This window comes from Girardinichthys multiradiatus, chromosome 20 (assembly GCF_021462225.1).
Source record: "Girardinichthys multiradiatus isolate DD_20200921_A chromosome 20, DD_fGirMul_XY1, whole genome shotgun sequence".
In the NCBI taxonomy this organism is placed as follows: domain Eukaryota; kingdom Metazoa; phylum Chordata; class Actinopteri; order Cyprinodontiformes; family Goodeidae; genus Girardinichthys; species Girardinichthys multiradiatus.
Genome location: NC_061812.1, coordinates 39,095,115 through 39,120,074, shown reverse-complemented (window position 1 = coordinate 39,120,074; position 24,960 = coordinate 39,095,115). Strand labels below are relative to the sequence as shown.

The window sequence follows — 24,960 nt, the reverse complement described above, 5'->3', positions numbered from 1 at the left end:
CTGAATAAAAACAAAACAAAAGTATTTATTTTTGGACTAAAGGGGGAGTGATCAAGAGTCAACACAGAGCTTCAGTTATTACAGCTCGAAACCAAAGATCGGGCCCGAAATCTTGGTGTAGTGATGGACTTGTACTTGAACCTTCAGGAACATAAAGACAATCGCTAAGTCTATCACCCGAAGAACATTTCTAGGATTAAAGATGTAATGTCCCATCAGGATCCCAAAAAACTCATCCATGCTTTTATCTTTGGTCAAATTGATTGCTGCAACAGTACCTTCACAGGTCTGTCTGAAAAGTCGATCAGACAGCTGCAGCTGATGCAGAACGCTGCTGCCCATGTCATCACTGAAACTATGAACGTGGAGCACATCACCCCAGTTCTAAAGTCCTTACACTGGCTCCATCTCAGAGAATAGACCTGAAAATATTTGTTAGTATATAAATCACTGAATGGTTTAGCACCAAAACGCAGTAAAGATTTGTTGTCATTGTATCAACCCTCCAGACCATTCAGGTCTTCTGGTTCAAGTCTACTCTGCATCCCCAGAATCAGAACCAAACATGGAGAAGCAGCATTCAGTTCTTAAACTCAACTAAGCTGGAATAAATGTGTAGAAAACTGCAAAAAAATGAATCCCAGAGTTTTCTTTAAATCAAGGTTAAAAAACCTTTTGTTTAAAGTTGCTTTTGATTGTTCTGTTTAAACTATAAACTGAAACATAATTAGTTTAGGTCTATGATCCAACTTTTCTTTGTTATGCTACTGCTATGTCTTTTTAATAGAGGTAATTAGATATTGTTCTGTGATTGCTTGTGAACACGTCAATAAGTTTGGTCCTTTCTCCATAAAAATAGCTGAAAAATATATATTTTTCAACATATATGAAAATGATGCATTTCTTAGTTAAAGTAATATAACTTGTAACTGGCCTGCGCCTATTACACACCCTTTTTTCTGGATCCTATGACTCACCTGTTGGTCAAAACTTGGCTCTAAAGCCCCATCTTCTTCCTCTGAGGTACGACCATGGTCTTCATCTGCTGACAGCTCAGCAGAGACTGGGTTCATGGGGAAAGGTTCTGTGTAGGCACTGCACAAGATGTAAAAATACACCATTAATATAGCAAACCCTATTATTAAAACAGCTTCTATAGCACAGATGGCCTTAAGGAGCATTAAATTAACAATACAGGAGGACACTTTTTTCTGTTGGGAATGCAACATAGCATAAAAAACGCTCAATCCCAAACACAGATTTACAATAAAAAGCCACTGTATTCCCACAGGACACATTCAAATATTGGGCTAAATTCCCAGTCCCTTATAAATGTATGTTTTTCTTTTTCCTGTGAGAGTCCCTTAGCATTTCAGTTTTCATAAAGAGTCCCTAAGTGTTTGTAGTGTAATCCCTTTCCTGATTAGGTCCTGAGGAGATGGCACAGTTGTTAGAAATCCTGTTGTGTGCTACAGGAGCTGAGGGCATATGCTGCAGAAGATTTCCCATCTAATCCCTTCTAAATGCAACCTGCACTAATTAGCAATGCCTTCTAGTCCATTATGACCCTTTAAGTATGACTGACAGCATCACCTCTTCACAAAAAACTAAATATAGCAATATGACAGGCATAGCTTAAAATAGTTCTAACATAGATAGTGAGCTGCTATAAAATTAGGAGACCATTGCATTGCCTCATTGAAAAACTAATTTCTTATGACCAGTGAGGAGTAGGCTACTTTCAGGAGACTAAAGGTCAAAAGAGATATCCCCTGGCTCAAGTTCCACTCAGACATTTTATGAGGGTCTCTCTCAAATTCTGAAATTCTCCCTTTCACAAGTCTAAACAGACACCTAACAGCCTTATTGGATGGGTTGGTGAAAGCACCTACGGCCCATTACTCATGGTTGACCTCGGAATAGTCGGGTCAGCGTAGCCTGGGCTCCCAGGTTTTGCTGTGAAAGAAAAAGAACTGCAGGGAATTGCTCTTCTTTAAAGTCGCTCTGCAGCTCTGATTTAACGTACCATCTATTAAATAACCAAGAGCAACTCCGCTGAGGACTTTCACCTTTTCATTTTCAACCTACAACAGCATTACAGTTTTCAATTATTCATAGGAATGTTTCACATAGAAGAAAAATGTAGTCAAACAAAACAAAAAGGAAAAAATGGTTTAATTTGCAATATATGCTGTATATGCTATTAACAAATTAAACTCAAAAAGCAAGCTTACATTAGATTTCTTGGATTACCATTATTGGACAACTATGAAATATATAGGTATGGAGAATGGCAAAATAGAAGACTCTTGAAAAGACTATTAAAGCAAAGTTATTATGCCAACTGACAGTGATGATATCACAACAAAGTTAAATCTACTGTGTCAGATTTCACGGCAGGCACAATAACTCTGGTAAGAGAGGGATGTATTCCACTAACCTTCGGTAAATTTGATGGCGGTTGTAATACGTAATTCATTTGAAGTAAACACTCCCTATCACAGCATACATTCGAATAAATCTTTTTCCACTAACTATATAAGAATGGCACACTAATGGGGGATTAGGAAATAGGGACAGTGTTACAGTGTTCACTCTTTTTTAGCGAGGAAAGTTATTTGTTGGCTGTTGTGGAGGTGCTTCTGTAGAAAATAACCTCATACATTTTCTTTATGATAGCTGCCATATTAAATGTGGTCGGATTGCGATAGATTAAGCATAATAACATTTCTACTAAATGATGGGTTAGCGCTGCAGATTGAAATTCTATAATTTGCTTGTTGTAAATGTCTGAGATTTGTTTATGCTTACTTTCAATAAAGGGTGTAATAGGCAAGGTTTCTCTGCAGAAGTCTTTAATTTTACATGGAGGTTTTTGCTGATCATTTTTTAAATGTTAGATCCTATTATATTTTTAAGAAACTAAAAATCTTCAAAGTATTAAACAACAGAAAATAGATTGTTATAGAACAAAAATCTGATATGTTGAATGGATGTGTAGCTACTTCTTGTCTTGGTAACACAGAAAAGGACTAATGGACCACTCCTACTTTTACATTTTTCAAAGATGCCCTACGCAGAAAAAGTGGTGAAAATGAACAGGGGTTATGTTCAAAAGAGTTTTTACTCCCTGATTAAATTAAATTAAATTCAGTCTATTCATATAGTGCCAATTCACAACATGTCGTCTCAAGGCACTTCACAAAAGGTTTGGAATGGTATAGGGTTGTTGGGAAGATAAGATTAAACTACTGAGTGTTAGTGTTTGGCTATTTTTAGAATGGGTTATGTGTAGGGGTACTAAGTACAATAATGCAATGATAAAGTGTGTCCATGTAGAGCCCACTGGTGGCCATTGTTATACTAAAAACCACAAGGATTGGGGGTACCTCTCTGTCAGACTGATTATAACCATTGGAAAAGAGAAGGGGTCGCACAGGTAGCAGAAATGGAGGGTGTGTTTGCACCTCAACCATAACTCAGCCGGTTTAGGCTAAACCTGACTCCCCCTTACTCCATCCAACAAGAAGGGAGGAAGGCAGAGGTAAGAGTAATTGGAGAGTGTTGTTTCCTGTTGCATTGTGTGAAAGGTGGGTAACGTTAAAATGGGCTAAGTCAATTCAATCGAATCATATAGATTTCAAGTCAGGCACATGCATTTCAATTAATAACTAACCATTGAACAGTACAGTCAGATTCAGTTATTTATTCAAATTGGATAAAACGTTTTTCTATGTTTGGAAACCCAGCAGATTGCATCCAGTCAGTGACTTGTAGCAGTCACTCCTCCTAAAAACTGTTAAAAACTGTTAATTTCAGCTTCAGCGAAATCAGCAACCCAAGACTGACAGACGCATATAACATAACACAGTTCATGCCATGAAAGATAGCTCCAGGGGAGTCAGCAGCCAGAACACTGAGGCGACTGCTGGTATTGTTTGTCAGCATAACGTTTCTCAGGTAAAACAAATGATTTGATTTACAGATTTACAATTTTTACTTTGACATATGCATCTTCCATCAGTATAAAATGTCTGCTATTGTTTGCAAATCAAATAATCAAATAAGTCAAATGATCTCTTCAAATGTCACTGCTGCATGCTTTACCCATGATAATTAGCAGCAGCAGCAAATAGCTTTTTCTGAGTGTCTGAGCCAAATTAATGTCAGATTGCATAACAATATATTGCTTTCTTTTTGTTTTAAAATCAGTTCAAATTAGTTAAACTCACATCATCAGACTGAGAGACAGCATCTTCCACAGAACTGTGAAATCCTCCCCCATGCACACTCACACAACTTCCCCACAGAGACTTACACCTACTTTCCTCCTGCCACCTCACCCAACTCCACTGCAGAGACACATCTGTAATTACTGTACCCCTGCAAACACACCACACACACCCGTCATGTCATAAAGACTATGACTTGCACTTTTTTATACATCCTACCTCATGCTGCACATTATTGCATCTAAACTCTCATGCAGATTAGACTTCCCTAACAATAGGGCATCGTAAGTGTCGTGGTTAGACTGGATCATTTGCCCCTTTTTTGCTGGCTCGTTTTAGGCGGTGCGGCTCCGCTCTACTTGGTTTTGCTCTACTTGGTTTTGCTCTACTTGGTTTTGGCCTCCTCCTCGGTTTAGCGTTGGTCTTCCAGAACATGAGTGTGACAGATGGTGCCCTTCACCTCACCACAATAAGCCCATTCCTCCCATTTCATCCTACCTGTCATCTCATTTCTGCACTTCTCTACCTCCCACCAGTACCTCACCCTTATCCTGCATTTCCTGTAAACAGGCTGGTGGGAAGCTCCTGGGCTGGATACTTCCTCCCTTGGGATGACCTGTTAATGACCTCAGAGCAACTGGCACCAAGTCCTGGCGAGCCAGGGACAAGCCTTGCCCACCGCCTCGCTGCACAGAGTACCACCCAGAACAACAATGTACTTAAGATGGCTCCCTCATCACTACTTAGGCTAAAAAAACTGTGGGTGGAGGTGCTGTTTTAAAGGCCATGCCAGGGCTTTGTTATCATTCTGAAGAGGTTTTTGCAGAACTGTAAGTGTGAGATGTACAACTCTTCTAACATAAACAGGACCTCATTAAACATGCTAAGATAAAATACTGTCTTAGCCACAAAAAATCACAAAATCCTGATCTTACTTTGCTAAAATGTGTTTTTGCTGCACCAATTTGTTGCTACTTGGCTTCTTCACCAGGAGAGTTTTGCTGAGACAGCATCCTTAGCTGGAGCATCATCTTTCAGATAAACCAGCACAGAGCTATAACTTCAGCCGCTTGCACTTAATGTGCATGTACAATCCACAGACCTACAAATAAACACCTTGTTTGGGACTGGGATAAATTACTACACCTTTTCTGGATCCATTCTACACTGCAGTGCGCTGCTAATGAACATGTTTCTTTGCTTAGTCTGAAAGGGTGTGCTAATGTGGAATCTTAATGCTGACATACATTAATCACAACACAAGAGACAAGGCGTCCGTAGTGGAAAGCTGCTTTGTAAGTTCTCCTTAAAATGCATGTGTGTGACTTTAGGCGTTTGTGAGCAGTTCCCTGAGGCTATTCAGTCGTTTCTTTCACAAAAATCAACTTGTTTCTCCTTGGGTCTTTGACCAGGCTGTGTTGAATGCGCTCTTAATAAATCACTGTCATCATCATCTCGGTGGTCTGGGACTGCGGTAGTGTGAAGATTTGAAGGGTTTTGTGCAATTCATACACACAAAGGCAGAGAAATACCTATCGGTGTGAGTACACTCATGCACAAATACATATCCTATCAACCTAAACAAAAAACCTGCCCTGATAACAGGACCTCTGTGGTGGGAATGCACATAAAGGAAGAGCAAAGGAAGAGCAAAAAGGACTAATAGGTTTTTGGCATCCTTCTGACTAATGTGAGATCTGAGGCATTAAAGAAGATCTACTGATACCATCACTCGGACATAAAGAGTCTACACCGACCAAGTAAGAATCTATGTAGAAATGGGAAGGTTCAAAATGCAAAAGCACATACAGTGGTGGCTTGAAAAAGTATTAATACCCGGTGGACTTTCTGACATTTGTTGTCAAATTCAACGTATTGATGGGGGGTTATCTATGATGGAGCAACACAAAGTGAAGCATAAAAATGAAAATCTGAAAAGTGTGACATGCATTTGTATTCAGTACCCTTTTTTTCTGATGCCCCAAAATAAAATTTAAAAGTGGCCTAATTAGTAAATACAGTCCACATATTTGTTTTAAAATCTTAATATAAATCCAGCTGTTCTGTGAAGGTCTCAGAGGTTTTTCAGAGAACATTAGAAAACAAACAGGTTTGAGAGAAAGTTGTGGAGAAGTCTAAAGCTGGGTTAGAGCATTAATCAGACAAGCAGCTTAAAGCTCCATAGTAATTATGGAGGAGCTGCAGAGATTCACAGCTCAGGTATCAGAATATGTTGATAGATTATATATAAGCCATGCAATTCACATGATCTCCTGTTCAAAGATTTCCCAGAAACCATATAGGGGTCAGGGCAAACATTTCGTAGAAGGTGCACTAAGCATCACGCCAAATACGTGTTCTCATGGTAGTGGCAACATCATGCTATGAGAATGCATTTCTTCAGCAAGAATAGGAAGCTGGTCAGAGTTGGTGGATAAGTCAATGGTGATAATCATGGAAGTAAATTGTTGCAGGCTGGAAAAGACTTGAGACTGGGGCTTCGGTTCACCTTCCAGCAGGACGAAGACCCTCAACATGCAGCCTGAGCTACAATAGAATTTCTTTTTAACAAATTATATTGTTAGAATGGTCCAGTCAAAGTTTAGGCCTAACTCCAGTTGACAATCTGTGGCAAGATTTTAAAATTGCTGTTCACAGATTCTCCCATCCAATGTGATAACATGGAAGAATGTGGAAGAATAGTTTGTGTTGTTTTATCATATTATATCCCAGTAAAACACATTGAAGTTTGAAGAAGTAATGGGGAAAACTGTAACAAAAAAATCATGTAGTTTGTTTCATGATAAACAGAAACAAAAACTATATTCTTAAAACACAGACTGTATTCTGGAGTGACTGTAGCACAGCCTGGATGTTTTTGTACAGTCTCAGTGTGGTAATTCTCCACTCCATCACACATTGCAGAAAACCCTGCAGACCCTCAAGAGTATAGTGAAAGAAAAGCGCCCAGGAGAGACTGACATTAATAAAAACCCTCCTAAACACTCGAGTCTGGCATTGTAGAGGAATTACACCAGAACTGCTTCTATTATATTTCCTTTGTTCATGCAAGACAATCCACTATTCTACTTTATCATGACAAACCTTGTTTTCATACTGATCTGCCTCTTTCTATTAACACTTTCCCCTCCTCTGGTGCTCTCACATTTTCTCTTATCTTCCACCACTTCGATGTGTGAAAGAACCCCCTCACTCATTTTGTCACTTTTAATTGCATCTATAATGACTTTCTCTAATGTGCAGAAGCGTCACTCGTTGATCTACCTTATTGCCGGTACCTGTTCTGCTACATCAGTCTTGCATGGAAGCAGCACCACCAGATGTGACCTCTAACTAAAAACAAATAAATAAATAAAAAAACAGGGAAAAGTTTTCCCTAAAGAGCTATCGATCTTTCTGAAGCCAGTGATTCCTGACCCAGCAAGCTGCTTGTTTCTCACACAGGATAGTTTCCATTAAGGGGGATCCAGCTGTACTCAACCAGGTGATATTTGCCAACCTCAGATAAAGTGTGAGAATATCTGTTAGCTGTTCACGGGTCTTGACTGCACTCCAAAGAGGACAGGTATATACAGCACATTGAAAAAGGAGTAGATGTTTCAGATCATCAAACTACACTTCATATTAGGCACAAATAATTTAAGTAAATGCAAAAGGCAGCTTTTAAATTGTGATTTTCATACATAAGAAAAAAAAAAAGGCTAACCAAATCAATCTGGCCCCTATAAGAGCAACACATAATGCCCCAATCAAACGAAATGTAAGAACAAATGTGAAACAAAATCACTGGCATCTATCTAGAAAGGGTTACTAAGCCATTTAATGATCTGGGACTTCAGTTATCCACAGTGCCAGCCATTAGGTACATGTTTTTCATGATTTGTCCACACATGGAGCAAACATGGAACAGTGGTTGACCTTCCCATTAGTGGGTGCCAAACTTATTCTAGGAGGTCATAAACAACTCATCCTGGAAGTCACAGAAGAACTCAGATCAACAATAAAAGCCTGGCAAAGCCTCATTAGCCTAAGTTTAGGTGTGCATTTATGAATTAACAATAAGAAAAAGACTGGGCTAAAATATCATTCATGGGTTTCAAGTCCAAAGCCCTTGCTGACCAAAGAGAGCACAAATCCCAACCCTTCTAAGAAAATATTCTGTGGACCGAGGAGACAAAAGTGGAACTTTTGGAAAGGTGAGTGTCCTGTTACATCTGGTGTAAAACTAACAGAAAATCTCTAAAAAGAACGTCATTTCGACAGTCAGTGGTTTTAGTGTGATGGTCTGGGACTGCTTTGCTGATTGAGAATCTGGAAGTTTGCTGTAACTGATGTAACCATGAATTCTACCCTAAAAACAAAAAATACTGAAGGTGATTTTCTAGACGATCGGTTTGTAACCTTAAGCTCGAGCGGATTTGGAAGCAAGCAGCAGCACAATGAGCCAACTACACCACCCAATCCATCTCTGAATGGCTCAAAATGAATAAAAGACTTTAGAATGGCTTATTCAAAGTCCTTAAATCTGATTAAGATGCTGAGGTATGACCCTCAAGAGGCTCTTCATGCTTTAAAAATCCTCCTACAAATGTAGCTGATTTAAAACAGTCCTAGAAAGAAGTGCACATCACAATTCCTCGACAGTTTTGACAAAGACTCATTGCCAGTTAATACAAATGCTTGATGACAACCGGTGCCCCTAAGGGTGGCACAATCAATTTGTTATGGGGGCAAATGCTTTTCACATTGGACCAGGTTGGTTTGGATAGCAGTTTTACCTTATTAAGTGAATCAATTGAAAACTGCATTTTGTATTTACTTTGGTATTCTTGCTCTTGCTGACACATTTAAGTGTGGCAAACAAGCAAAAACAGAAGATGTAAGATAATGTAAGAAGGCAAATACCTTTTACAGCACTGTTGCTAACATCTTAGATTGTTTATTTACATAATCTCAGAGAATTTAGTTTTATTGTAGTCTAAGGGAAAATATGGACACAAATTAAATATAGGGTCCTCTGAATCAATCTGAACACAAAGCAAATGAAAGCACATTCTGAACTTTTTACATTGAATGCATCAGAAATCCATTAACTAATCAACAACTCAAGCCAGATATGTCCTGTGATGATGTATGTTTACAATAATAAACATTGCATTGTAGTGCAACTGAGTGACAGCTACCCTATATATACCCTATAATCTTTTAACACGAAATGTGTCATTTGTGATGAATATATTTTAAGTACACCACCTCAAAGTTTGAGCTTTCCTTAAAACCCTGCTGAATTACATCTTACCTTTGTCTTTTACAAGATCTAGGACCAGGTTGGCTACAAGCACCTTCCAACAAACAGTTTTTATTAAGTACACAGACCTTCTTTTGACGAGGCTACTACAATTAAACTATGAAACAAATTATTTATGAACAAATAAAGGCTTTAATAGTCATACAATCTTTGGTTCAGTTATTATACTTTACATATTCAGCTATTTTTTCAATTTTATTTCACCGTATCAGCTGTTTATCTTAGTTAACTTCTACCATGTGTTTTATTAATAAAACATATATGCCTAATATATCAATTATGATACAAAACATATAAAACTCCATGTGGTATTTAAATGTTTAATTTGTTAAAACAATAAACTGTAAACTTTTAAAATATAGAGTAAAGGTGGCAAATTGAGTTTAACCCCTTTCACTACTTCGGTCTTTATTTAACTCTCTCTGTGAACATAACAAGGCTTCTAAGGCTGTTCATAAAAATTTTCTCTGAAAGATCTATAAGATCAAGCTGTGATATCAAGCAAAAGCTTTGATGATCAATTACCTAATCCTAGTCCAATTTATTTGAGCTTTTTGAAAATCAAGCCAAAACAACAATATAACACCAGATATTGCTAGAGTTAAGATTTAATTAGAAATAATCCTTTTTGATATGTTGATATGAAATCAAGGACATTACTTTGTTCCTACCTTTCAGAGTCTGCTTTCAATGGCTGGGGCTTGCTGTCAATCCCAGGGAAACTGTTCATATCCACATAACCATCATTTTCATTGGATGCAATTGTTGTGCGGTTTGGATTTTCAAAAAATTCTGTAACAGTGTGGGATCTGGTGGGTCTTCCTGGGATCTGGATGTTCTCATAGTCAGAGCTCATGGCTGGAATGTTTTCATAGTCTGAGGTATCTGCACTGGGAAAGGAGATGGAGCGAGGTTTGGTCATTGGAAGTGGCATGATGGAGCGGCGAGAGCGCTCCTCAAAGGATTCCACTCTGGAGATAGTCCTGCCATCAGATTTGAGTTCCCCTTTCCTTATGTAGTGATCTTTGCAGAGAATAAAAGAGGATGGCAGATTTGATGGAGGTTGTTGGGGGCTCACGATGGTGGACTTAAGCTGAGGTGAGCTACCATTGCTTCGGCGATCAAGCTCTACAACTCTCACGCCTTGATGGCTGGACTCAGAAGAAGATCGCGAAGAGCGGACATTTCCATCACTAAAACCCTTTGAATCTGTCTTCCTCTTAAACTTGAATGCCAGAAAGCGCTTAAATGAAGATTTCTTCTTCTTGGGTATTTCACTTGGTTCATGCTGAATCAAGAGGGATGGTGAACTCTTGGTGACAGGTCTCTTAGTGATTGGGACCAGCTCAAAAGGTGGAGGTATGTCTGCTAGAGACGTTGGCGTGGAAACACCACTTGATGACTGATGGCTGCGCTGGGAGAAGCTTCCAGAGGAAGTTATGACACATGGAAGGGAAAGAGTGTCATCCTTCCTCTTCATCCTGATCTCATTTTTAAATGATTGGTCATTCTCTGTTGAGCTGAAAAGGGATAATTCTGGACCATCGGCAGAGCGAGAGGAGAGCAAGAAGCGACGAGACTTCGTAGAAGGAGTTATGCAATTAACTGCTGGCTGTTGCGAGGGGCTGAGAGGCTCACTGCTCTTATCCTCAGGTACAATGCAGTAGTCATGAGTCTCTGTCCCTGTCTCCTCTGGTACAGTTTCTGGGACATAATTTGAGACCTTTCCAGAATAGGATCGTGATCGTGTGACAATGGTTTTTCGATCAAGAGGCATGAAGTTCTCCCCTTCTGATTCAAACCCAACCTCAACATATATATGCTCATCGCTGTCTGAGTCTGTGTCTTCATAGTAAGGCACAATATGGCAGTCTAGTTCTTCAATGTCTTCTTCAAAGGCCTCAGTGGTGTGGGCAAACACCACTCTGTTGGTGAGCTCTGGGGTGCAGCCCAGGTCTAGGTCTGCTGGCACTGTGATGTTGCACAATCTGAGACGAGGCTGACAGCTTGTTCTCTGTCCGCGTAAAGCTTGTTCTCGCTGGGCTGTCCTCTGTTTTGCACTTTTTACTCGTATATGTTTCTTTTCCACCTCCTCTTCCTCATCCTCATCACCTATCTCAACATAATCTTCTGATGACACACCTTCAGATTGCTCAACATTATCATCTTTTAAGCAGATTGAATCATCAATATCTGCATATTCATCTGCTGACTCATTGTCTTTTGCTCTGTCTTTATGTTGAGAAGATTGCTCCATGGCCTCCCCTGTATCAAGTTGTTCTGAGTTGGCTTGCTTGTCTTCGAGCTTATCCACATCATCTGATGACATATAGTAAGGTTCCTGGTTACAGGCATCCTGGATTTCAGCTTCATTTGCTGATGATGATTTATCTTCCTCTTCAGGGCTCCACTCGGGATCAGCGGTGCCATTCATTTCTCCTGGAACTGCCTCTATGACGGAATAAGGCCCAAACACATCTTCTGTGCTGGATGTGAACCGAAAACAACCAGAGATGTCCTTGGTGGCTCGCTCTGGTTGCCAGACTTCTGTGTCCCCTGTTTCAGCTGTGTCACATGACTCACACGTATCGCTAGCATCATCTGTGGGACCGATCATATCATAGGGATACTCCTCAGTAACAGTTGGAAGCATGCTGAACCCATATGTAAATCTGCCATTTTCTAACTCAGGCTCATTTGTGAAGAAGCCACTGTGCAGCTCAGTGCTTGTTTCATGAAGTCCAGAATTATTGTTCTCACCACTATCACTGGATGAATGTGTTTGCTGAAGATGTGGCACCTCTTCTTGTTGATCTAAGTGCTCTCTAGAGTCACACCCTTTTTCGATCTTCTCTACCTCTTCTCCGCCCTCATCTTCTGGTTTAGGTGGAAAATGTAATGGCAATACTTTACTCTCATCACCAGTGTGATCATCACATTCAGGCTTAATTGAGTCACTGTTTGTTGTTTCCTCCTCTGTGATGTCAATCAAATCATCTGCTTTGATTGTATCATCAGAGGCTATGCTGTCCACATCACCATCTTTATCAAATAAGTCTGATCCGTTTTCTGTTCCCACCACAGTTTCTCCGCCTTTGTCCTCTTTGTCATTCCCTCCTGTGTCATTGCCACTAACCCCACCCTCTACCTCTTTTCTCTCCTCTTTATTGTGGCTCTCTTTAGTCATTTCAAGGGGATCCCCTGCTTCCCCATCACAGTGAGGCAGCCCTCCGTTGCTGAACCTCTGCTGATAGTAGGTGTCTCCCTGTGGGTAAGACTGAGAGAGAGGTCTGGGTTTGGGGGCGACGGAAGGTTTCGGGCCATGAACAGGGGGCCATGATTTTGATGTCTTCGACTGCACTTTGATAGTGAGGTGACTGCGGACCCTTGGTCGAGGGACCTGCATTGGATTTTGAAACTCTGTATGACAAGAATGAGAGAAAATTCAAAATTAGCACAACAAAAATAATATTTTTACAACTTTTGTACTTTCATATGTTTATTATTATTTTACAAGAGTAAAAATATGGCCCAGATTTTTATATCAAATGCTACATTCAGGATTTAAGTGAGGTTTTGCTGAGAGGTTATGGGGTGTTTATCTCTTGCATTAAATAACTATCTTGATGTCTTTATCTGGAATAAATCCATATTATTTTGTCTCGGGAGCTGAAGCTGAAAGGTGCCAAGATCAACGTGGACTTCTCTCTTTAAACAATTCTAATCTCAACAAACATCATAGCGGGTCATGCCAGTGTTCTTTTATTAACAGAATTAGCACAAACATCTGGATTGGATGGTTAATTACACAAAAGCCAATGATTTTTTTTAAATGAAATTGAATTTAGGAAGCAGTGTGCCACCACAATGATCCTCCTGTGTGAAACACTTCCTTGTAAAGTGTTTCCGGGATATTAATTGATGTAAAAGTAAACCAGCATTAAAATAAATAAAATTACATTTTTTTTCATCACTTGATTTTTTTCCATGTGAGCAGCTCTTGTGTAAATAAAAACAGATTTTTTTTAATGCTTGATAACAAAAATTACTGCAATGTTTTTTGAGGTTAGAGCCATTTCAAGATGCTAGACGTAAGTTACAATTACAAGAGGCTTAATTTCAGATTTTTCTGATGATGTTCTGTCATGTTATTATCACTAATAGCGGTAGGAGGTAGTGATATGACGTACATGACGTTACGCTGACAGATGCTGCAGGCTCTCTCAACCCACTTGGTTGCTGACCGTAGGCCTGCTGGAAAAATATTCCAAACAACTATGATACCTGAAAATGCACATTAATACAGTCTTCCACAGTGCCACTTTTTGATAAGGATGTTATGGCTCACTGCCTGGGCGCCATTTGGATGGTGCAAGAGCTCAAAAACCTTTTTTAAACTAAAGAGTTGCTTCGTTCATTTAAAAGGAATTTGAATTGCATACAATCATTTCTAGTTTAAAATACAAAAAGTGTCAAATTGAGATATAGGCTAAATCTTAAACACAGTCTTCAGATTTAAAGGAAGCCTGAAATCAGAGTAAACATTTCTAATGCCTTTGGCATCAGGACAACCTTTGGTCCACATTTCAGGTTTCAAACATAAAGATATAAAATTCAAATTTCTAGTGAAGAATCAACAACAAGTGGGACACAATCGTGAAGTGGAATGAAATTTATTGGATGTGTCAAACTGTTTTAACAAATAAAAAACTGAAAAGTGGGGCGTGCAATATTATTTGGCCCCTTTACTTTCACTGCAGCAAACTCACTCCAGAAGTTCAGCGAGGATCTCTGAATGATCCAATGTTGTCCCAAATGACTGATGATGATAAATAGAATCCACCTGTGTGTAATCAAGTCTCCGTATAAATGCACCTGCTCTGTGATAGTCTCAGGGTTCTGTTCAAAGCGCAGAGAGCATCATGAAGACCAAGGAACACACCAGGCAGGTCCGAGATACTGTTGTGGAGAAGTTTAAAGCCGGATTTGGATACAAAAAGACTTCCCAAGCTTTAAACATCCCAAGGAGCACTGTGCAAGCAATCATATTGAAATGGAAGGAGTATCAGACCACTGCAAATCTACCAAGACCCGGCCGTCCCTCTGAACTTTCATCTCGAACAAGGAGAAGACTGATCAGAGATGCCAAGAGGCCCATGATAACTCTGGATGAACTGCAGAGATCTACAGCTGAGGTGGGAGAGTCTGTCCATAGGACAACAATCAGTCGTACACTGCACAAATCTGGCCTTTATAGAAGAGTGGCAAGAAGAAAGCCATTTCTCAAAGATATCCATACAAAGTATCATTTAAAGTTTGCCACAAGCCACCTGGGAGACACACCAAACATGTGGAAGAAGGTGCTCTGGTCAGATGAAACCAAAATCGAACTGTTTGGCCACAATGCAAAACGATATGTTTGGCGTAAAAGCAACACAGCTCATCACCCTGAACACACCATCCCCACTGTTAAACATAGTGGTGGCAGCATCATGGTTTGGGCCTGCTTTTCGTCAGCAGGGACAGAGAAGATGGTCAAAATTGATGGGAAGATGGATGGGGCCAAATACAGGACCATTCTGGAAGAAAACCTGTTGGAGTCTGCAAGAGACAGAGATTTATCTTCCAACAAGACAATGATCCAAAACATAAAGCCAAATCTACAATGGAATGGTTCACAAATAAACGTATCCAGGTGTTGGAATGGCCAAGTCAAAGTCCAGACCTGAATCCAATCAAGAATATGTGGAAAGAGCTGAAGACTGCTGTTCACGAACGCTCTCCATCCAACCTCACTGAGCTCGAGCTGTTTTGCAAGGATGAATGGGCAAGAATTTCAATCTCTCGCTGTGCAAAACTAATAGAGACATACCCCAAGTGACTTGCAGGTGTAATTGCAGCAAAGGGTGGCGCTACAACGTATTAACACAAGGTGGCCGAATAATATTGCACGCCCCACTTTTCAGTTTTTTATTTGTTAAAAACGTTTGACACATCCAATAAATTTCATTCTACTTCACAATTGTGTCCCACTTGTTGTTGATTCTTCACAAAAAATTTGAATTTTATATCTTTATGTTTGAAGCCTGAAATGTGGCAAGAGGTTGAAAAGTTCAAGGGGGCCGAATACTTTCGCAAGGCTCTGTATATATATATATATATATATATATATATGTATGCCAAAGGAGGTCCTCTCACAGGGTGGCTTTGATTCAACAACTGTCTCTAATTCACAAGTTTTACTTTTCTATAGATAGACTTAGAGTTGACTCATGACGTGTAGCTGATGAGGCAGAGTGATAAAGCCTCAATGAAAATGATTGCATATAGTAACACTTATGTTGTTGAGCTGAGAATACAACAATAGACTCTGCGACAGTCTCTTGTAATTGTGTAGGCGATTTCAATGAATTTTAACATGTTTAGTTTGAGTTCTTTTAAATTCCTTTGGCCAAAGGCAGTCCAAGATCAGCTAAAATGGCAGAGTCTGTCTGACAAGCTGTCAAGCTATCACCACTCAGAGAATTTATTTACGTTTTAACAAACTAACCTCAATATGATGTCTGTCAACTACAGGTAAGGGAACTATTTCTGTTAATTTTACTTTACCTCTCTTCAACAAGTCTGTTTGGAAACAACCTCATTCTGGTTTTCTTTTTAAAAGATGCATTCTCGTCGGTGGACATTGTTGATCAAATTTAGACTTGTCATGAAACACACCCATTCTTAACAAAGTGTGTACACCCCTGGTCTCTTCCTGTTATTTAGTACCTGTATTGACGCACATCCTATTAAACCCTGTGCGCCCTCTGGATATTTCTTAGTTTTTTCTTGCTGCCTCTTTCTGCAAGTGTTTCTGGCCTTTCTTTGTCTACTTCTACAGACATTTTATGACCTCCTTGTGAAATAACCTCCAAAACATTTAAAAATGTTTTATTTAAGTAACATTGCTTTTGTTTTCAAACATTAAAGAAGAAATACAGACAGAATATATAGAGAAGGTAAGTAATTAACAGTGAAGCCCCATCATTCCACCATAAACCTCTCGAGGAGTTCACATTTTTACAGCACAAATGGACTTCCTTCTTCTCATTCTTCAACGATTCTCACGCACACAGAAAGACACACAACCACATGCTTTTTTTTCTGAAAAGGGCTCTTTGAGTGCGCCAAAGAACAATAAAACAGGGAGAAAAAACAAGGGTCCAAGTCTGACAAAGAACCCAACTGCAAGCAACAGGATATGAATTATGCAACAAGAATTCAATTAAAACAAACATTTGCAAAACAAAAGGAAGAGCCAGAATCTGGAACCTGGACTGTGTCAAACTTACAGGTCGTGATTTCACAGTGTTTAGATTCAAAATGTCACTCGTCAAACTTTAACCACCTGCCTAAAATCTGGTTTAACTAGGCTTCAGGTGTTTTTAATTGGAAAAAAGACAGACCCAGTACAATAGGCAATATAAGAATTTGGTTAAGGTCACCAGACCAGCAGGGGGCCCTCAAGAATACTAGAATTGTTACAGAAAAAGTTTTACAAATCATTTGCACAGTAGATACATTTTTGTTCTCTGCTTAAAATCCTAACTTTCGAGGCGCAAAAAACATGTTTAAAATGTTTACCATTAGATTGTAAACAATTTGATTTACCCATCACTCATTCAGATTGAATGTAATGTATTATCTGCAGTTAAACCATTCAATGTGTAGTGTTCGTTGTATAATGCACACATGTTCAAACCTCAGGTCATAGTACTTCTGTTTGAGAAATATTTGCAGCTTCTCGGACTTGAAACAGAAACACACAACCCCCATTCAGATCAGCCTCTGTTCTCACACAGGGATTAATATATCCTAAGCATACATCCTTTGCAATTTTTCCCAGATCTTCCACAGCGAGGCACACTGTTGAGTCATATTCCAAGGATTTGAGTCCTGGATATTAAAACACACGCACATTGCATACAGCATGCACACCCTTCAGCATCATCCCACTATGTTTACCACTAGAAAAAAAACCATACCAGTATAAATTTAAACCGATTGTTTCTGATAGCAATGTCCCATTTAACGCACCCTGAAAACGTTGAAAATTGACGTTTAACGGGAAAACTAAATACAAAACAATAACTTTCGTAATTCACCTATTATGACGTGCAAACTGTGCCAAACTTCGACACAAAGCACTAAAAGTTTTTTGGTTTTTTTGGACAGTAACAAAGTAATGGATTTACAACCAACCTGCGTTCATTGTGGGACATCATCATCCACGGAAACCGACGGTTGTCCTCATTTCCCCCGCACAGATACGGAGCCCTCCCATTAAAAGCACCAACTTAATCCAGATGCATTGCGAGCATTGCGAGGAATTCAAGTCTTGACAGGAAAGACATCCTCATCGATGGTAACAGACCTAATGAGGTGTTTTCTTGTCGCGCAGCAGGTAGCGGAGCTCTCCCCACGCGTGATGCTCCAGCGCACTGGTGCGCTCCTTTGTGGAAACGGGAGGTGCTGTTGGGCGCTTCCTGAGGCTGGACTTCAGCGCAACGCACTTTAGACCACACCATTACATCTCACCTACTCTAGAGAAAGAAAAAAAAAAAAAACACTCACAAAACAAACTATTAGGGTTTCGCCTGTAAAACTGATGCAATTTACATACAAATTATTTGGGTGGAGTTAATCACTATTTCTGCCTATAGATTATATAGGAAGATATGTAACATTTAAAAGACACAAGCTTAAAATAATAAAATAAATAAAGGTCAAAAGCCCTTATCATAGCTGTTATAGCTATTTGTATACACACAAATGCATTGGAAACATTCAATTCCAAATAAAAACATGAAGGAAAAAAATAGCTACTTTGCTATCACACCAGAGAAAGTGAGTACTCAAGTTTCTATAAAAAAAACAAACCACTTACTGTAGAAAGTAAAATATACCTAATGATGTAGCTTTCATGTAAACAAAAAATTACTTTAAAACTTCTGCTTTTGAAAACTGTTTCATCAGTGCTGAATGGACTTAGCCAACCTCTGGCACATATGAACCGGTATTCCAGCTCAGGACAATCAGTTGAGGTACATTCCACTGTTTCTCTGAATTTCTTGATTTTGCCTCAAAAACAACATGTTTTATTCCACCCCACAAGTTTCCTAAAGCATTAAGGTCCAGAGATTGGGCAGACCACCCCATACCTTTAATCATGTTGGTCTGGAACCCCGACGCTGCTCGCTCACAGGTGTCAGGGGTCATTATCTTATTGAAACACCTATTTCTAGGGCATTTCCTCTTCCGGATAAGGTGACATGGCCTGTTCATGTGTTATGATGCATTCAAACGATCCATTATCCCTCGTATGTGATTAATAGGCTCGACACAGTCTTTGGGGATTGCCTGGCACGCTGCCTCCTGCCTCTAGACCCAAAAAGGACATGTCACTTTTATCAGTCCATAAAATGTTGTGCTAGTTATTCATGCCAGTCAGTGTGCTCTTTTCAGTTTCAACCTTTTTAGGCCATGTTAATTTTTTCAACAAGGGGACTTTGTGGAAGATTCTTGCTTGGCTTCACATAAGTATCTTTATTGTTTCAGTACTCACAGGTTGTTGTTACATCTTCTTTATTCACCCTGGAGCGGATCATAGACTGAGCCATTTTGGCTATTCTTTGATCGATTAGTAGTAGTAGTTTTCAGTTTTCTTCCATGTCTTACCTGTTTTTTCCTCTCCAATCAACATTTCTTTTTTACTGTTTTAATGAACAATGTGTGGTATGACTCATTTTAATCAGATTTCAGATCAAATGCATTTGCTGCCTGTCTTTACACAAGTGCCAGCTGTTTGGCCTCTGCTAAACCTTTCACATGCCTCTTGAAATAAATGACTTAATTAAACAGAATAAGCAGCATGAATGTCATGACTACTACACTTAGTAGTTTATTTGCAATGTATTTTCTACTGTAAATCTGTTAAATTCCAGTCACGTTTATAATATGTACCAGTCAGTCAGTCAGTCAGTCAGTCATTTTCTACCGCTTATTCCATAGTGGGTCACGGGGGAGCTGGTGCCTATCTCCAGCAGTCTATGGGCGAGAGGCAGGGTACACCCTGGACAGGTCGCCAGTCCATCACAGGGCAACACATAAACAACCACGCACACACTCATTCATACACCTAAGGTCAATTTAGATTGACCAATTAACTTAACTGTCATGTCTTTGGACTGTGGGAGGAAGCCGGAGTATCCGGTGAGAACCCACGCATGCACGGGGAGAACATGTACCACTCAACTAAAATAGGTCATTTAAGATTTTTAAGATCATTTACTCATTTAATTTAACTACTCAAGTAAATTAGTTTATAATTACCCAGACTTATTTTCTCTTACAGTTTCAAAACAGCAGGTAATATTTGTTGGTTTATATCTTATTTATTAACACCGGGATTATCACACATACAGTTTATTAATCCAGAATCTTCCTAAAATCGAATGGAAGTACAAAGCATGTGGTCTACATAAAAAAAAAAAAAAAAATCTTAAATTAAATAAAACCAAATAAATGAAGGATACAGTTTCTCATCTGCTTGCATTAGTTTGCATAAACAAGTTTTATGGATGCAGAGGATAATTACAGCAGACAGTTCTTCTGGCTCCTTCTTGAAGTTAAAATCATGCCTAACATTCATCTGCACTGTTCCTTTGATTGTCATCTGGTTTGTCCTCCATGTTAAAAGGAAACAGAAAACAAGAAATAGTTTGGAATTAAGGCATTAGCATCATTTAAATAGTAATAACATTTTCGCCTAACTTCCTGTTCATTTACAATGGCTGACTCAGGGATAGGAAGCTGTCAAACTTGCAGGAATGCTAACAGCGGTATCACTAAACAAGCTAAAACTGGATACATCCTTAAGTTCATCTGTAGGCACAGAAAACTTTCTCAACCTCAATTCTTGTGGCAGTTCCTCTACTGAATTGATATATTCATTCCTAATGCAACCCACATAAACATATCAGCCTTAACGGTCTCTGCTGGACACTGAACACAACAAATGACACTAACATTTCACTTCAGTTAATCAAAGGGTTTAGGCAGGATTTGTTGGCAAAACTAAGTAGCTTGTGTTTGAAGTTGTTAGAATGTAACCATATATATATATATATATATATATATATATATATATATATATATCAACTAGTATGTTTGGTCAAAATGTGAGCATTTCTTATGGCTAATCCAACAAAATAAATTTTTTGAGTGCATGAACACATTTTGTTTGCTGTATTTTGTTTTGTTGCATAACACAGATGTGTGCAAATAGTGTAATGTAATAGCAACAACACAGTCAGCTTGAGGGCAACAAATCCACAAAATATAAAGGATTTGAGCAATAAGTATTAACCCTCAAAGCCTCAATTCACATCCAGCTCATTGTTTGATGGCCAGCTTTAAGTCTGAAGCTCCTCTGATTTTGCACGGAAATATAATCTTATTTTCTTAAAGAACAGCTGTTTCATGACTGGGTTTGTGGCAAATGTCTGACATCCTAAAATACAAAGGATAACTGTCTAGCATCATGCAGTTGCAGAAGCTGCTCTGTTAACCTTGATCCTTATAATGGCTGGACATCAATGTATTTTACATTCTGCTTTCGTAGAAGGTTAGAAATCAAGCAGATGTTTTTCTCACAGCTGTCCTCACACGGATTTGATCATGAACTATTTATTTCCTGAACCAGAACAGTGCATAGAAAGGTTCCTAAAAGCAGTTTCCAAAAACAGTTTCTCCAGGACAGCAAAAAGCTTTTGCTGCCGGCCTGGCTTCCTGACCAAGCATCTGTTACAGGGCTGCATGAATACAACTCTTGAAAAACCTCTCTCCATAACAGGAAACTGCTCTCCCTGTTTCCTGCACAACAGGCAGCACTTCCTTAGCAACAAATGAGAAATGCTGGTATCAGAGCCGGTTGAAGATTGTTTGGGGCCCTGTGCAAAATCTGCTTTGTGGGGCCTTCCAACTACCATGAATCACCACAGCTCAACTAATATTCCATTTTTAATATCCGTGTTCAAAACTTTATGCATTTTGCTTCCAGTATAAACGTTATTAGAGTGTACTATCCGAAAGTAATGTCAGCCATGAATTAAATGTTATTTAGTGACTGAATGTGTGTTCCTTGAATAACAATACAGTTTACTTTTAGCTGGTTTAGAAGCTTTCCTGTGGGCTCTATAGCAGAGGATAGAAGTAATTCAACAGAACACACCTTGATATCCATTTTGTTCTTTCAGAACATTAATGAAGATAATTATAGGTAAGGCAACATTGTCTTTTCTGATGTTGACTTAGTTTGATGACTGTACTCAGTCAGCTATCTGTAACAAGCAATTTAATGACCGGTACAATTGCTTGTTAACACAGATAGCCCACTGAGCATCAGAATGGGGAAGAAAGGGGATTTAAGAGGATTTGTAGAAATATTTTTAAGGAAAACCATGACCCTTTTAGAGAAGGGTCCAAAAATGACAAACTATTCATTCAGTGGCAGTTGTGGATGAAAATACTTTAAAGTTAATTGTAGGGTCAGATTTTGGGGTAAACAACATGAAACTGTGTGTCCATCCATCCTTGTGTCAACAGTTTGGGCTAGCGGTGGTGATGCCATGGTGTGGGCGATATTTTCTTGCTGCACTTTTGTCCTCTCAGTACCAACTGAGCATTGTTTAAACACCACAGCTATCACTTGGGGTCCAGCCTTGCACCAGTGCCTAAACAGGGCTGGTTAACATTTTAAATATTACATGTTTTGTTTTGCAAGAATACCACTGATATCTTACTTGTATATAAAAAATATTTATTTGTGCTCCCCCGTCTGCCGGGCAACTGCATAGTTTGCCTATGCATTGTAGTTAACCCCTTCAGTAGGAACACCACTGACCGACTGACTGACTGATGCTGCTCAGTGTTTGACAGTTTAACAAACAATTTGGTTTGAAAAGCTTAAGGCTTCAAGGACAAATCGACCCCAGTCAAAAAGCCACTCTTGTAGTCCTATTGGGCTCCTTAATTTGACAGCTTTCAACGCTGCTTAAACGCCCACATGTCGGGCGGGGACTGTCTCACCTCCCTTCTGCTTCTCATCTACACACTTGAAGGTCAAACAATACAGGAGAGACACAGTAGAGATGAAGTAGATAGTGATAGAGCACAGAAGCACAATAAAGAGAATCAGAATCGCCACAGGGCTCCGGTCCTGACTGCTGCAGTGGCATATAGACCCATTTATTACACACAGCAAAATTCCCATTCCAGATGGTTTGGTGCAGGATGGACGTGGCTTAGCTGCACGGATAAAGTGCTGCCAGACTCCAAGAGGTGATTATAAAGAGCTCGTGTCCTCTCATTAAAGACTAAATGCTTTGGTGCTTGTAATTATAATCTTTGTCAATTATTTAGCTTGTCGTTAAGGAGGGCATTAAATGTGAAGTTACTTCTGTGATTGTTGCAACAATTAAACAGTTTCTAAAGGGGGTTGCCTAATGCATGCATCATCATACACAAAAACAGTTTTATTGCTGTTAGTGTGATTGTTCTTCTACTCCTTAAATGTCAGGCTGTAACAACAACTGTGAGGTTTTGAGGCCACAATATTTTTGTTTGCCAGTAGTAGAACATTTATAGCTGCCATAAAGTAACCTTTTGTTTTTGAATTGAATGACTAAAGATAGCTACGTTTTGGCTGTTTAGCAGTTCCAAATCTACCGCTCTCAGGAGTATATCACACACAATTGATACACATGACCTTTTTTTTGCTTTCATTTAAACAAAATATGTTTTGCTTTTGCTGGGTGTGCAAACAGAACCTGTCAAGAGTATTGTGTGATGTAGCCGGAGAACAGAATAGCTTCAGGAGTAAATATCCCTCCAGATGTGGTACTGCCGGTCAAAACATGTTTTTTTGGACAGAGGACACGAATTTCCTGGACAGCCTGTGGCTGTGAGCTGTGCTCTGTCACCCTACCTGGAACACAGCTTGACTGCAAGGGAAAGGGGCCTGGAGATATCAGGAAAAACATGCAGTAGTAGAAGGGAACAAACCGGCGTTATCTCCCCTCCCCTCCCCTCGACTCCACACACACAACACCAAACAGGAAAGGGATCGGGAAAGCGGTCAGCAGCTTGTTCCCAGGGTTGAAAAGATCCACAACAACTGCTTTAGCAGTGGAAGGACACTGGTAGAGGTGGATCTGCTGGGTGGATTTATTATGTTTTGAGAATAAAGTTATGTGACGTCAACCTAGATGCATCTGATCACTAGAAAGCACGTGATAAGTGTGTGTCACAATGAGTGTTAGCTGGAGGTGTGTTACAAGGGGACCTATTTTCCAAACTGAAATTGTTAGGCTTCTTGGTCAATTTTAGGGCTCAACTGGAAGAAAATGAAAATTTTATTATATATTTGTAGATCAGTATTTTCAGATGAAGCTCAACTCTTGATTTTCTGTGATGTTATTTCAGTTGCACCCTAGGTGTTAGCCAGCAATTTGTACAACTGCATTTTGTTGAAGTGGAAAGAAAAAGATACATGGTTTTTAATTTTTTTTAATGATAATCCTAAAATCTGAAGCTATTGTCTTATTTTGTTTAGACTCTGGAGGGGATAATACCACAAACACACCCAAAGTGTTTATTGTGAACAACAAAATGATTCTGCTGTCTTTGGATCTTTGGACAATACTGGAAAGCTGAGAATGACCAATTAACGAGAAGTAGAAGCTAAAAAAGGTGTAATTAACTGGTGTAGTTGGTCTTATGTGGTTGGTTGGATCTTGTCTCTGAGCAGGGGGTACCCTGTACCCACCTGAAGTTGAGGTAGGTGCTGTGCATGAAGGTGGCAGCATGTGGTGTTTGATTTGTAGTTTCTTTGTGCAGATATGAGATTATTGAAGAGTGGAAAGCCATGGTGAGGATTTCCCAGACAAGTAGTTGGAAGAGTGGCAACGAACTTGGGAGGATCTTTGGTGACGAGGGGTAGGTTTGTCAAACTACAAGCCTTCCAGGAAGCCAGTGGAGGGAAATGAGCAAAAGCCTTGCTGTAGCCACATAGACCTGGAGATCTTTGGTGCAAAGAAACAATGAGATCAGTAACTTGAAACAATAAAACCATTATGGCACTCTTCCTCCTGCTCCATCCCCTCCTGTTATAATGCTTCTAAGATGAGCTTGATGGGAAAGAGTCAGTGCACCTGATGGCCACACCCTGCAGCAGAGGAAGTCCCACACAAGCATACACAAATAAACCTACACTCATACAAAACACTATGTGGAAATCTAACACTACTGAACACACTATCCTCAAGATAAAGCATGACTGTGGCAACATGATGCTGT

General features: G+C 39.5%; 1 protein-coding gene across 2 annotated transcripts in view; it reads right to left on the bottom strand.

The window, feature by feature from the left end:
* Positions 1–18,049, bottom strand: part of fgd5a (FYVE, RhoGEF and PH domain containing 5a) — a 52,573-nt gene extending 34,524 nt beyond the window's left edge. For both annotated transcript variants that reach the window (XM_047347932.1, XM_047347933.1), the window contains exons 1-3: positions 17,806–18,049; positions 10,233–12,981; positions 978–1,095 (exon numbers count right to left, since the gene is read on the bottom strand). In XM_047347932.1, coding sequence (XP_047203888.1) covers positions 978–1,095; positions 10,233–12,981; positions 17,806–17,815 — 2,877 coding nt within the window. In that variant the 5' untranslated portion in view covers positions 17,816–18,049. The remainder of the gene's footprint in view (positions 1–977; positions 1,096–10,232; positions 12,982–17,805) is intronic.
* Positions 18,050–24,960: the final 6,911 nt, after the last annotated feature.